The sequence below is a fragment of the Xiphophorus hellerii genome, chromosome 7, assembly GCF_003331165.1.
Source record: "Xiphophorus hellerii strain 12219 chromosome 7, Xiphophorus_hellerii-4.1, whole genome shotgun sequence".
NCBI lineage: Eukaryota > Metazoa > Chordata > Actinopteri > Cyprinodontiformes > Poeciliidae > Xiphophorus > Xiphophorus hellerii.
This window is the reverse complement of record NC_045678.1, coordinates 710,637-723,695: the sequence shown is the minus strand read 5'-3', so window position 1 is coordinate 723,695 and position 13,059 is coordinate 710,637. Positions and strand designations below refer to the sequence as shown.

Here is a 13,059-nt window from a genome sequence, read left to right as displayed (position 1 = left end):
GATCCATCCTGCGTTGTATCAATGGTTCAGGCTGATTTTGGTGGTGCAATGATGTGGGGGATATTTTCCTGGCATACTTTGGGTCCATTAGTACCAACTGAGCATCTTGTCAACGCCACATCCTACTTGAGTATTGTTGCTGACCATGTCCACCCCTTTATGACCACAGTGTAAGATCTTCTGATGGTTACTTCCAGCAGGATAACGCACCATGTCATAATGCGCGAATCATCTCAGACTGGTTTCTTGAACACAACAATGAGTTCATTGTACTCAAATGGCCTCCACACTCACCAGATCTCAATTGCGAGATTCACTTCATGGATGTGATGCCATCATGTCAATATGAACCCGACTCTCTGAGGAATATTCCCAGTATAGAATGCAGGTGCAACTCGGTCCTGGCAGAGACATACACTGATCAAATTGACATTGCAATCAAGGGTGGGAATGTTATTGAAAACCTTAGTGAGTGGTTACTGGACTCAGACAGAACTAAACAAAGCAAGCAACAAATATGCAGATCATGAACACATTAAATATAATCTTCACAATAACTGAGCTTAATCACTATAGTTGATAGTAAAAGAAGGTGATTTCTTTCATTTATTCCTGAGAGGTTTGTGCATTAGGATATTTTGCTATAATCTGATGAGGTCATGCATATTTTAACTATTGTAGCTTTGTCAACTAACTGAACTGAAACACATTTACTGCGCAAATCTTCTTATTCAACGACAAAAGAAATATTATAATTACACAGAAAACAATTCCCAACAAACAAAGCATTTCCTCCTATTTGAGTAAAACCACACAGTCTCACTAATACAAATCTGCAAAGTGTGGTTTGCATTTTACTCTGACACCCCTAATTAAAATCCAGTGCAGCCTTCAGAAGTCACCCAATGAGAAAAGCTATACTGTGAAACATAGTGGTGGTGGCACCATCATGATGTGGGGATGTTTTTCTTCAGCTGGGACAGGGAAGTTTGTTAAAGCTGACAGGATGATGGGTTCAGCTAAACTTAGGGCAGTCCAGAAGAAAATATACGTTAGAAGCTGCTTATGACTTGAACTGGTATTCAAGTCATAAGGTTGAACAGCTTCTAGCAGACAGTGATACTTAGCATACACCCAGAGACACATTGGAACGGTTTACATTGTTTTCTGAGTTAGAATAGTCCAGTTAAAGACCTGATCTATAGCCTATTCACAGTCTGGGGTTCTAAAGGTACCCATCCAGAAAAAAATAGACACATTTTCAGTCTATTATTGTATAAAGCTGGTTGAAACATACTCCTAAACACCTGCAACTGCAATGGTTTTTGGCTCTATTTTTGACTGGGCAAGTGGGGTAAGTACATATGAGTGACACACTTATTGGATTTTCTTTTCTATATGAGAAATGTTGAAAACTGTATTTAGTTTTCATCATTACTCTTTGTGCTGCTCTTTCATAATATCCTGATAAAATATGTTAAAGTTTATACAAACTTTAAAGTGATTAAAGTCAGTGTTTAGAGTTATGACATAAACAGAAGTTAAGAACAGTAACTTGCTGGTTTTGCGAAGTTGTTTTTATTTGAAAATAAATGAAAAAATACTTACTGCACTGTAATCAATATGCTCAAATAGTAACCGCCAGCAAAAACATCCCAACTCTCTGCACAAACACAAGAGAATGCTCAATAAAGGGTGTGCCATACTGTCTCGTTTACGGTAAAGCAGTGGATTTTATATTATGAAATGATGACGTAATGTGCATCGCGAGGCACTATCTAGTCCACACTTCTTACCAGGCGGGAGTATTTTGTATGCATAAAGGAGAGCCGTGCAGACGCAGAGCTGAGTATGGAAGAGTTTCGCTTAGGTACTACTGTGGATCAGCTGACGAGCTTCTTCTTGTTTTAATGGTAGTTGGCAAAGAACGATGTCTTCCCAAAAAATCAATAAATAACTGGAAGCTTAGCTCAAAGTTCATGGCCAGTGATTTATATCCTCCGGAGAACTGAAGAAAAAACGTGTCTTCCAATTTTTGTATTTATGTGATTTCCTACCTATTTAGGCCAAAATGAACACCTTACCATTTTATAAAAAAAAAAATAATAAATTTAAATTTCACAGCATGTCCATTGTAGTGGACATCAGGACGATTTCAGTTTAAATTATGACGCATTCAAAAAATAGAAAAATGTACAGATTAGTGATTAATGAATCACATTAGCCCAAGAAGAGGTCAAATTTGAAAAATAAATTTAATAACCAGAAGTTATCCATTTCTGATTGAAGTCTATTGCTTGCTACATGGAATGAAAACCAAAAATGGCTGTAAACTGCAGGGGTGTCCCTAGACACTATTGCCAAAGAAATGAAGACTTTATTTATTTTTACTTATTTAATTGTTTATATTTTTTTATTTATTTCAAACATGATAGAAGTATAAAATCATGCATAAACAAGAACTTTCTTCAGAATATCAGCACACATGGCTTATCTTGGCTTTCCCAGAGTCCCAAAGCCGGGCAGCACGGCCGAGCTGAAGCCAGGGCTCGACGCCGGTAGCAACCGGTAAACGAGGGACGAAAAACAGACTGGGCACACAGGAACGGAACGACAAACGCCAAGGGAGGCAAGTAACGACAAGGACCCGACGAAGACACAGAGACACAGGTGACATTAAATACACAACGAGACACACCTGGGAACAATCAAGAGGAAGACAGGACAACATGGAAACTCAGAAGACACGGAAACTCAAAATAAATACATAGAAAAACACAGATCCTGACAGAAAATGATGAGGAATAAGTTCTGCAAACTTCTCAAAGGGTCTTCCAGCATCTGGAACCATTATGGTGAACCAAAAAATACCAAAGCCACGCCAGCTACCAGAAGATAGGCCACTGTGAACAGAAGGGAGCATCTTAGCTGACTGTCACAAAATGGTTTGACGATAAACCATCACCACGATAAACCTGTGGTGATGGCCTCCATCACCACAGGCATCTGTGCAGACGCTGCTGCAGGATTTCCAGCTGATAGCGTTTTCAGTGAAAAACATGTTAACGACATTAAAAATGTCCTCTCCGGTTGTTCGCCCCTCCATTTCTTTGCAGAATAGGATGTGTTCACAGATGTTGTCCGTGTCAATGTATCTTACAAATGCAACAAGTTGCGCATCTGTGGATTCATCCAGCTGCAGTGAAAATGAGTCGCCAAGTTTCCCCACAACTTGTTCGACAATGTCTGTGCCCATGTTATCTATTCTGCGGCAAACGGTGTCATTAGACAGAGGCACAGTTTTTAATGTATCCGCTGATTTTTTGTCCAGCATAGTTTCGGCCAATACAACAGCAGCGGGGAGCAGTAGGTCTTCCGCTATGGTGAACGGTTTTTTGGCTTTAGCAACGAGCAAAGACACCGCGTAAGAAGCCTCCAGGGCTTTGGCTGATGTAGTGGAGGCTTTTCGCATTGTGGCTTGGGATGACTTGAACTCAGAAAGTTTTCTCCTGAAGAACTCCGGTGGCTTACCAACGTGACATCCATGTTTTGTGGTGAGATGCCGCTGGAGGTGTGCCGGCTTCATGCTAGCGTTGGCTAATTTCTCCCCGCAAAAAAAACACAGTGCCTGGGGGGGGGGTCAGAGATCGTGGACGTAAATCCCATTAAAACATACTTTTCCATGTACGTTCTGTACTTCGTCGGCTCTGGTTTTGCCTTCTTTTTCACTTTATCTGTACTTTCAGCAGCATTGCTGCTACGCTTTAGCCACGTCTCCATAGTTACAGTGTAATCATGATAACGACTGGTCGTTGACGAGTGCCCTGGGTCCGTGGGTCAAACTAACTTGGTGGGGGGGTCCGTTTTATTTTAAAGGATATTGAAACTAAATACTGAATATAAAATTCAGTGCATGAACACACATTTATATTTTATCGAACTTTTTACAAAATAATTTTTCCCAAGACTTTATTATGAGGAGCCTACTGATTTTTTAAAGATATTTTGAAAAGCTTCACGTACTCCCAGGGGTACGCGTACCCCCATTTGAGAACCACTGCTCTAAAAAGTACTCTAGAAAGGGTAATTCAAAGTAGGAACAAAAAATAAGCTTCAACTAAATGTCCACTATAATGGTATGGTAAGTGTATGGGCCAGGTCTCAGGAGGATATGAAACAAGACAAACATTTTCTGTCCATTTTGTCACTCAGAACCCAGATGATTTTAGACACAAGGAAAAGAAGACTACTCAGAAACACAGAGAAGAAGTTAGCTATAGCTACAGAAACTAGTTAGCTGCAGTCAGTCACATCTGCAAAATTTTGAACATTTAAATCAGTGTAAGCGAGAGTTATATGTGTCCCGAACCAGATATTCCTTTAGGGAAAAAAAATTAAATACTTCATTCATTGTTTGTAAAGCCATGCAAACAGGAAGTGGGGGGTTGCAGATGTGGGAAAATTATGTTTCTGATCAATAGGAAGTATGCACTTCCTATTGATAGGAATAGGAAGTATGCACTTCCTATTGATCCTATTAGATATATTTTGGTGTTGAGTATTTTTTATAAGTAAGGTTTTCTTTTATATTCAAACAAGATTCTTGTTATGTATTTATATCCACATTATTATTTTTTGCCAAAATCAGTTTGGCCATTATTTTAGGAAGGTGAAAATATGATAAGCTTGGACAAAGATGTTTTTTGAGCCGGACGTTGAAAACGAGAGAAAAAAAGCTGTACTGCAGATCTTAGGTACAATGGTCTCATTGGGGCGACTCATAACCATACACAAAAGTATTTTTTGTTTCCTTATTTGCATGTTTTTTGGAAATAAGCCAAAGGATCATGCTGGTGCAGATTTTTGGGAAGATTAAATAATAGTCTGAATATTCAAGAAACAAACCAGTGTCTGTCTTATCTTCTCTTTCAGACTAGATTCCAAGTTTAGCTCACAGATCCATGTTACGCACAAACACCTACTGTGGATATTTCTGGAAACATAAGCAGAGTCGCATTAACAGAAACATGGCTAATGGCTACGAAATCTGGTAAATTGTTTACATTTGATTCATTTAGTCCTATTTATAATAAAAGATGAAGGGCAATAATCATCCTTGACAGATTGCTGTTAAAGTTGTAGTTGTTAAGGAGAGAGCTGAGAAGGATGCTGTAAATGTTTTCTCTTCTACTTCCTACGATCTTTGGCAGTGGTCTTAAACTGCCCTTGAAGGCCAAAGTTATGCAACTTTTAGATGTGTCCCTTGTCTTACATACTGGCATTAAATTGTGAAACTGCATCTCTAGCATGCAGTCCAGCTGTACAGAGCTTTGCTAATGAGCTGATATTTGAGTAAGGTGTACTGATGCAGAGAGACAACTAAAAGTTTAGCATATTAGGTAGACTGTGGTCCAAGTCAGGTGTGGATGTCCATCACCTGGCTCTCAAAGGTCAAATATTAAAATGGCTTGCAGCATGTGAACACATGACACCAAGCGTATAACAATCAACAATTACTTTATTCTAAACAGTCCCTTGCCATACTATGAATGCTGATTTTGCAGTAACAATATATTGATAAATTGGTGTAAGGTTGAACATTGTATCAAATATTTATTCAAATATTACTATAAAAATGAATCAAGTTATATGCTGTCAGTTGTAGACAAAAATGGTTGGAGTACCTAGTTTTAATAAATAAGAAAATAATTCTGAGTGGTCAATATTTGATCTGTCAATCACCAATCAAGGCTAATCAAGGAGTAATTAGTCAATTCCAGTCTCTCGGTAATTAATTTGTGCACCTCTAGTAATAATGAAAAAACAAATCACTTTCCTTTTTTTTTTTTTTTTTTTTTTTACCAAATCCATTTTTTGGCAAATATTTTTACAACAATATTATAGTGGACCCCTGTCTACTCAGGGTTCAGTATTTGTTGATTTTTCTGTGAAAAATAACTGTAGAATGTTTGTGGGAAAATTGACTATTTTCAGATTTTTACTAGTGTTTTTAAAATATTTTAAAGAAAATGCAGCTGGGAAATGTGAAATACAATTGCAGTGCTACTTGACATTTAGAAAACAGCCAATCCAGACCTGCCATTTATTTTCCTTTATGGTGACCGCCTGTAACAACTAAGAGCTGAAGACATTAGATGTTAACTTGTTTAAAATGGGCAGTTACATGTGTTTTTAGAGATTGTCTCAAGTGCTCAAGAATTTAAGTTATTGTTGTGATTCTTAATTATTTTTTTAATCTTAGAGCAACTGGCATTTTAATGTAATGAAGCATTTTGTTCGCCAAGCAAAAAAATAAACTGAGTAAAGAATTGCATTATTTTGCATAGGTGACTACATTATAGAATGTAAAACCAAAATAACTTCATGAGATTTCACATGTTGGACTAAATCCTACAAGGACGTAGATGATGATCAGGGGCTTTTTGAGCCAAAATGAGTGTGGGTTATGGATGTTGTAGATGTTGCAAAGAATAGCGGAGATGATGATGATGATGATGATGATGTTGAATCACTTAAAATTGGTCTTGTGTTTCTCTGGATGCCATGGCAACCTTGCACCCCTCCACACCCCCACTTGAGCTAAAGACAGACCATTAGTATACAGAGAGACCATCAGGTTGTGACACCCCTACGTATGTTTATTACAGCTTACCGGAGCCTAAGATGGTTTAGAAGCGCATTTGAAATTAAGGATGGATTAAAAGTATAAGATAAGAATCCTTGCTTTCGAGCAAAACTGTAGTTTTACACCGCTACGATCTAGAGAGGCTAGAGCGGTTCCACTCAGAGACAGACGAGAAAAAGAAGCCACGTAGAGCTTCTGTGTAAAAGTATGAGTACAATGAGGATTTAAAAAGATTGAAATCCAATAGATGTCGGTTCACTCCCGTTTTCTTCCCTACTCGCGCTGCCTTTCCCACAGTGAAAAGTTACAGTCGCTCCCAGGTGACAGTAACATTCTGCTCTCCGTGACAAAAAAGCCTCTCCAACAAACATGGAGGAAAATTAGAAATTACAGAAGCTGAAATCTTACCTGCCTGAGAGGAGTTCTTGGCTTTATTTCTCATAAAATAAAACCAAGACGAAAAGCGAAAACAGCCGAGCAGTCGCAATTCTCGAGCTCCCTCCTGGTGGTTGTGTTGGATGCGTGTGTCTCTCTGTGTGTACTGCTTCACCCCCGGAGGCTTCAAGAGGAAAGCTGCCGAGCTTCGTCTGATGTCACCGGAGCAGGGAGTGGCTTCACTGGCACTAATTTCCATAAAGACATGATGTCACGCTGTCACTTCTTTAAGTAATTCCCTCTCGACGGTTACGCGAATAATTATATAATTATATATTAGTTCTAATAATTCTAATATTATATATATAGTTAATATATAATTAATAACATTTTAGACTAAATTTTATACTTAAAAAAAACAAACAAAAAAAACCATAACCTAAACTGCTCATTTTTATCACAATTGGCCAGGGGTTCTTAACCTTTTTGACTATTGGCCCCAACTTTTTGAGTCCAAAAAGTTGCCCGTTTTGACAATACTGCTGCGTTCCATTTGTGGTACGAATAGGAAATTCTGTTTTCTGAGCCAGAAAATTCAATTGTAACATTGTAACGAATTGTAACGAATTCAGACAGTCTCACTCTGAAAGTCGGGGAATTTTTCAAACTCCGACTTTGAGATCCAATAAGGCAGCTCCATGAATAATAGCTGTGGTGGAAACATGTTAATATAGCGAGAAACACTTGCAAGAGTGTGTCTGGAATCAATGTTACATGTAGCACCTGCAACTCTAATATGAACAAATTAAAAGAGATGTTGGTGTGCATGTGAAAAGTGATTGCTTTATGAACAATGGCTAATTGGGAATTCCCATTTTATAACCTCGACTTCTCTGACTATGCTAACTGGAACTCGGACATGACGTCAATCCCAGCTTCAAGTTCCAATTTCCGTTAACAGTCTAATGGTTTACTTAATTGGTCTCTATCTGGTTTGATTTATATTCAATCTCTGAATGGATTAATGTACAATTTATATGTTTAATAAGCATTTATTTATCATATGTAAACATGCACATACAAAATTCTGAATAGGCAAAAAATTCATGGAACAAACTTAACTTCCACAAGACTAAAATTAATGGCTCAAAACGTAAAAAAATTGGGAAATTAGATGAATAAAATTATTTTCTCATAAAATAAATTAATTGAAATAAGTTTCAAATTAAATATTTTGTTAAAATAAATAAATAAATAAATAAATAAAGGGCAGAACTGTGCTATTTTATCTATTGGGGACTATTTTTGTCTTCATTTTAAATACTACTTCATAACCTTCAAATCCTTGCGGCAGACTAGGTCATATTGAATGTTTTCGGAAATCAAGAAAACAATTTTTTAAGCAAACACATTGGTATTTTGTATTGTAACAGAAACTTCAACTAGTTGTGTGAACAAGTTTTCAAATAAAGTAAAACAACATTGATAGTATAGCAAACATAAAAGTGACTTAGGCAGAATTTGCCTTGACTTAGGCCATTCTGCTCTTACTTATAAACACAACAATAACCTAATCAACGCTGTTTTACTCTCCTAAATATAACTAAGTTTTGTTACTGTCCTTCACATTATGGTGTATTTTCTGTCTGTGCAATTAAAATTAGAAGTTAGAGTTTTTACAGGGATCTCAAGTATTTAAAGATTTCAGTGATTTGTGAGTGCTTCTGGTCCTTAATGCTGCCAAGTAGTGGGTAATGATATTACCCACTATCTGCTAAGTCAATACAATGCAGAAACACCTTTTGTTGTAATAACATGTTCTTTGATGTAAACCATTTTTGCAACTGGTTGTAAGTTTAAGGTCAGTGTGCTACTGGAGAATAAACAACTGTTCCAATCTTTATTCCAGTATTTTTCTTTCTTAGTATCATCTATCTTCCCAGTAGTTCTCATCACTATGCAGCCACCACCATGTGTGTGGTGGCTGCATAGTCCACTACAGTGTGGATGTCAAAGTATCCATCTGAGCTGTGAATCTTTGCAGCTTCTCAAAAATTACCTCTTGGCTGCTCCTCTGATTAATGCTCAGTGAGATGCTCAAAACTTTCAATATTGTTTTATAATCTTCCTTGTTCTGAACTTCTCCATAGCTTTTTTCTACCTGACCTGTCTGTTGTTGTTGTTTTTTTGGTCTTCGTGAAGCAGTTTTTGTTTTTAACTAATGGTCTAAAATCTCAGAGCCTACACAAAACGGTTGGATTTATACTAAAAAAGAACTACAGACAGGTGATTCATGGAAGCAGTTTCATTTAATGATCTCATTTAATGAAGCTGAATACAAATATGCATAATTAGTAAATGCACAATTTTTGCATGCTACAGCTTGTGCAAGTGTTTATTGCTTAGTTAAGCCCAAAATCATTCAAACCCCTCATCAATTGTGTTTTGAAGTCAGTTTAATTCAACTAAGATTGTTTTTCATAGAATTGACTGGGGTCTCCCAAAACATAATAGGACATGTAAAAAGGAATTCTTTTCGTTTAAATATATGTTCTTCTTTACATGCATTAATTGTGTCTTCTGTCTTCACTCTGTTATTGTATTGTTCAATATCCTGTTCAACAACGGTCATACTGGTAAATGATTGCTGACATCACTTAATAGTCCACTTATTATGTTGTTTTTAATCAGGTTTGTAAATATGTTATCTATTAATGTAGCATTGTGAGAAGTAATTCTACTAGGTCTAGTAATTTTAGGATACAAACTCAAGCTGGGCATTACATACGTAAATAAACTCATTTGTTGGTTTGTGATTATTTGGGTTAAACAAATCGATATTAAAATCCCCACAAACAAATACTACCCTTTGAGTGAAAGCTGCATCCCTCAAATCACTCCTTAAAGGTAATTAAATTGAACCCTGATGTTCTATAAATACAACTTATAATTACTTTCTTTTTCTTTTCCATATAAAGTTCTACTGTTATACATACTGTTATCAAATATATCATTCACCACTCATCATTTTTTCAACCATTCTATACTCTAAATTCTTGTTCACATATATGGCTACCCCTCCATCAGTTATATGATAGTTATATCATGTAACTATCATATAACTCATAGTTATATGAGTTTAACTATTTACATAGTTAAACTCATATCCGTCTAGAACAAAGTCAGCTCCCTTTTTGGTACATATCCACTTTTCAGAGATGGTAATAACACTAAATGTTTGATTGATCTGGTTCAGATAATACTTGATTTTGTTGAAGTTTGGGTTAGGGTTAAAATGTCATATTGTACTGATCCTCCCTAGTAATAGCGGCTGTTGTTGATGATCTCATAGTAGAAGTTGTTGCCCAGATCAATTTCATCCTCCTTTTCCCGACATTTGTACTCTGTCTTAAGTGATTTCAATTCTATTTTATCATAATTCACCATCGTAAAAGATTATCTATCAATGCAGATGAATAATTATTAGTGCTAAATGTAATTCAGACAGTACAGAGTTCATACTGTCTATTTCACCTCCAGTAGGGCTAGTAATCAATTAAATATCTCCAGCTCCTTGATGTCTCTGACAACTAGTACCTTTGCCTCCTCTGGTGAGTCATTCAGCTTGAGGAAGATCTTGCAACTGGAGGTCCACGAAGCCTGGCTCTTCCCTTGTTTCTTCAGGAATCAAGCTTTCCTAGTAATGTCCATTTTGTCCTCTTTGTCTGTGTTCCGACCAAACGGAACGCGGACAAAAAGCAGTTCATGAAACATTTGAACCTCTCAACTTCTTCCCTTACATTAACAAGTCCATTTTATACTTACTGCTGATAAACCTCATAGTGTAGGTGTACGGAGCCTCGTGCCAGAAGCCCATTAAAATGCTGTCTACATCGTTTTAAACTGTGTGATTGTGAGCGTGAGTGGGAATAAAAATAGCAATAGGTATTTTGTTCCATATAACACAGTAGGAGTGTAACAGGTAAATCTTTTATGGATGCAAAGTCGACTAAAAACCCACCTGTTTAGGATTGTATTTGAAATGTAATCAATTACAAATTTATTGATGGAACCTGACTTAACGTCGTGTTTTGATTGTTGATTCTATGTTGCATTGTGTTTCTGTGTTTGATATGATGTAAAGCACTTTGAAATGCCTTGCTGCTGAAATGTGCTATACAAATAAAATTTGATTGATTGATTGATGGTGATAGCTGGTATGTTGCTGCTATTCCTCGTAGGGCAGTGGATGACAGGCTTCTACAGTTTCTGTCAACCTCTATTCCTCTGGCTAGGAGAAAAGAAGCCACCTGTTGCTCGATGGAATTCCATAAATTATCATCTGTGGTCCAGTATAACTCCGCTGTAACCGCCCAAGTGTACGAGCAAGGTTTAACAAACAGACCGGTGATGAACACGTTATTCTTCTGCGTGAACTGCTCCCATTCCCATCCAGGGGTGTTATCCTCTTGTCCTTTTTGGCCTTCTGGAGTTTCAAAGATCTAACCTCCTCAACCAAGTCCAAGATCATTTTCTGATGGGACCTGACAGCAGAAATTTCCTCTGACCACTAGTAAGTAGTCTAGTAATTTTTCAATGTCATCCAAATCCTGCATGGCCTGAGTTTTTTTTGGTCCCATCCTGAACGTATTTTGTTCTAGATCATTTGACTAGATTCGTTTGGGGAGGTGTGAATGCTAAGCTTATTCTGGTCCACCTACAAACCTTGTTGACCTGAACTCTGGTTAGGTTCCAATGAATATGTGAACTTTTAATTTTTAAAGTGTGGCATCATTACAGAATTGAGGTTTGACATAGGAATTTTTTAAATAAAATATGCTTTATTATTCCCAGAGTAAAATTAAATGTAATTAAATGCACCGAACATATAATAATGATTCAACAGAATGTATGTGGCTCATACTGGCAAACAGGTTTCTTTCAATGACTATGCCAAACAGAAAAAAAGGTGTAATTTTGTTTCATCTTAAATAGTAAAAATAAACCACTGAATAAAACTGGCAAGGCGCACACATTCAAAGTACAAAACCTGAATGATTCTCTTTACTCTTCACTTAAGTAGAAGGCTGAGTCAAAACTTCATCAGGTTTCTTCTTTGACTTCTTGGTGCATTTTGTTTTCTGACCTTTTGTCCTCTTCAGCTGATGCTCTTCAATCCGTTGCTGCTTTTTCTGCAGATACACTGACACGTTGTCAAAGCTCACTTTATACAGGTGCTCAAAGTGGTTTGTGACACTTGTGAAATCTGTCATGAAAAATAAAGCATGAGTAGGTGAAATGCAATTTTACAGGATAAACTAAACCCCAGTGTCATTGCAGCTATTTCCACAAATGACTTGAAAAGTCTGATCATGATTCATGCAAGCTTGGCTTTTTAAGAGTTGTTTTTCCAACCCTGCTCCTCAAGGCAACCTGCACTGCATATTTTATGTATTTTCCTGCTTCAAAGCACATAATTTCAATTGATGGCTGATTAACGAGCTTTTGCTGAACTGCAATCACCTGAAACAGGTGTGTTAGAGAAGGGAAACATTGAGGCAGTGAGCCGTAAGGACCAGGCTTTGAAAACAAACTAAAGCTGCTTTTCCAGTAGCAATTCGCTCTCTAACCAGTTAATGTGCGGTTCGGTTCTAACCCAGGTAGTGAGCTTTTCCATGATTCTCTGTTCCTCACTATTGCTGATGGGATGTGAGCAGCAGCAGCTGTGCTCAACTCTCTGCTGATGTTTGCAGCAACACTCAGCAATGGAGAAACCTCCAGGTTCTGGTTCTGATGGACTCAAATAAACCCAGATATTTCATTTCGTCTTATAGAAATTAATTACTAGCCCAAACATAATGATAAAGACTGCTGATTATTTCGCCGTACATAAATATAATCACATTCTGGTACTTAATTTTTTTCAAATGTGCAACCTTTTAGATTCAGGTAATGCAGTCAAAAGATATACACAAATATCCACACCTGAACTTTTTTTTTAAAAATTAGAAGGAAAAATAAAATTCACATCACAAGCT

At 37.1% G+C, this 13,059-nt stretch overlaps 2 protein-coding genes across 6 annotated transcripts in view; both read right to left on the bottom strand.

The window, feature by feature from the left end:
- Window positions 1-7,231, bottom strand: part of LOC116723006 (SH3 domain-binding protein 4) — an 82,543-nt gene extending 75,312 nt beyond the window's left edge. Inside the window, exon 1 of one of the 3 annotated variants that reach the window (XM_032567496.1) lies at window positions 7,055-7,231. The gene's annotated coding sequence lies outside the window, so the exon portion shown is untranslated. The remainder of the gene's footprint in view (window positions 1-7,054) is intronic. The other 2 variants (XM_032567494.1, XM_032567493.1) reach the window with 2 other exon arrangements.
- A 4,608-nt stretch (window positions 7,232-11,839) lies between these two features.
- Window positions 11,840-13,059, bottom strand: part of wdr4 (WD repeat domain 4) — a 48,016-nt gene continuing 46,796 nt past the window's right edge. For 2 of the 3 annotated variants that reach the window (XM_032567051.1, XM_032567050.1), the window contains one exon: window positions 11,840-12,287. In XM_032567051.1, the coding sequence (XP_032422942.1) occupies window positions 12,243-12,287 (45 nt within the window). In that variant the 3' untranslated portion in view covers window positions 11,840-12,242. The remainder of the gene's footprint in view (window positions 12,288-13,059) is intronic. The other variant, XR_004339836.1, reaches the window with a different exon arrangement.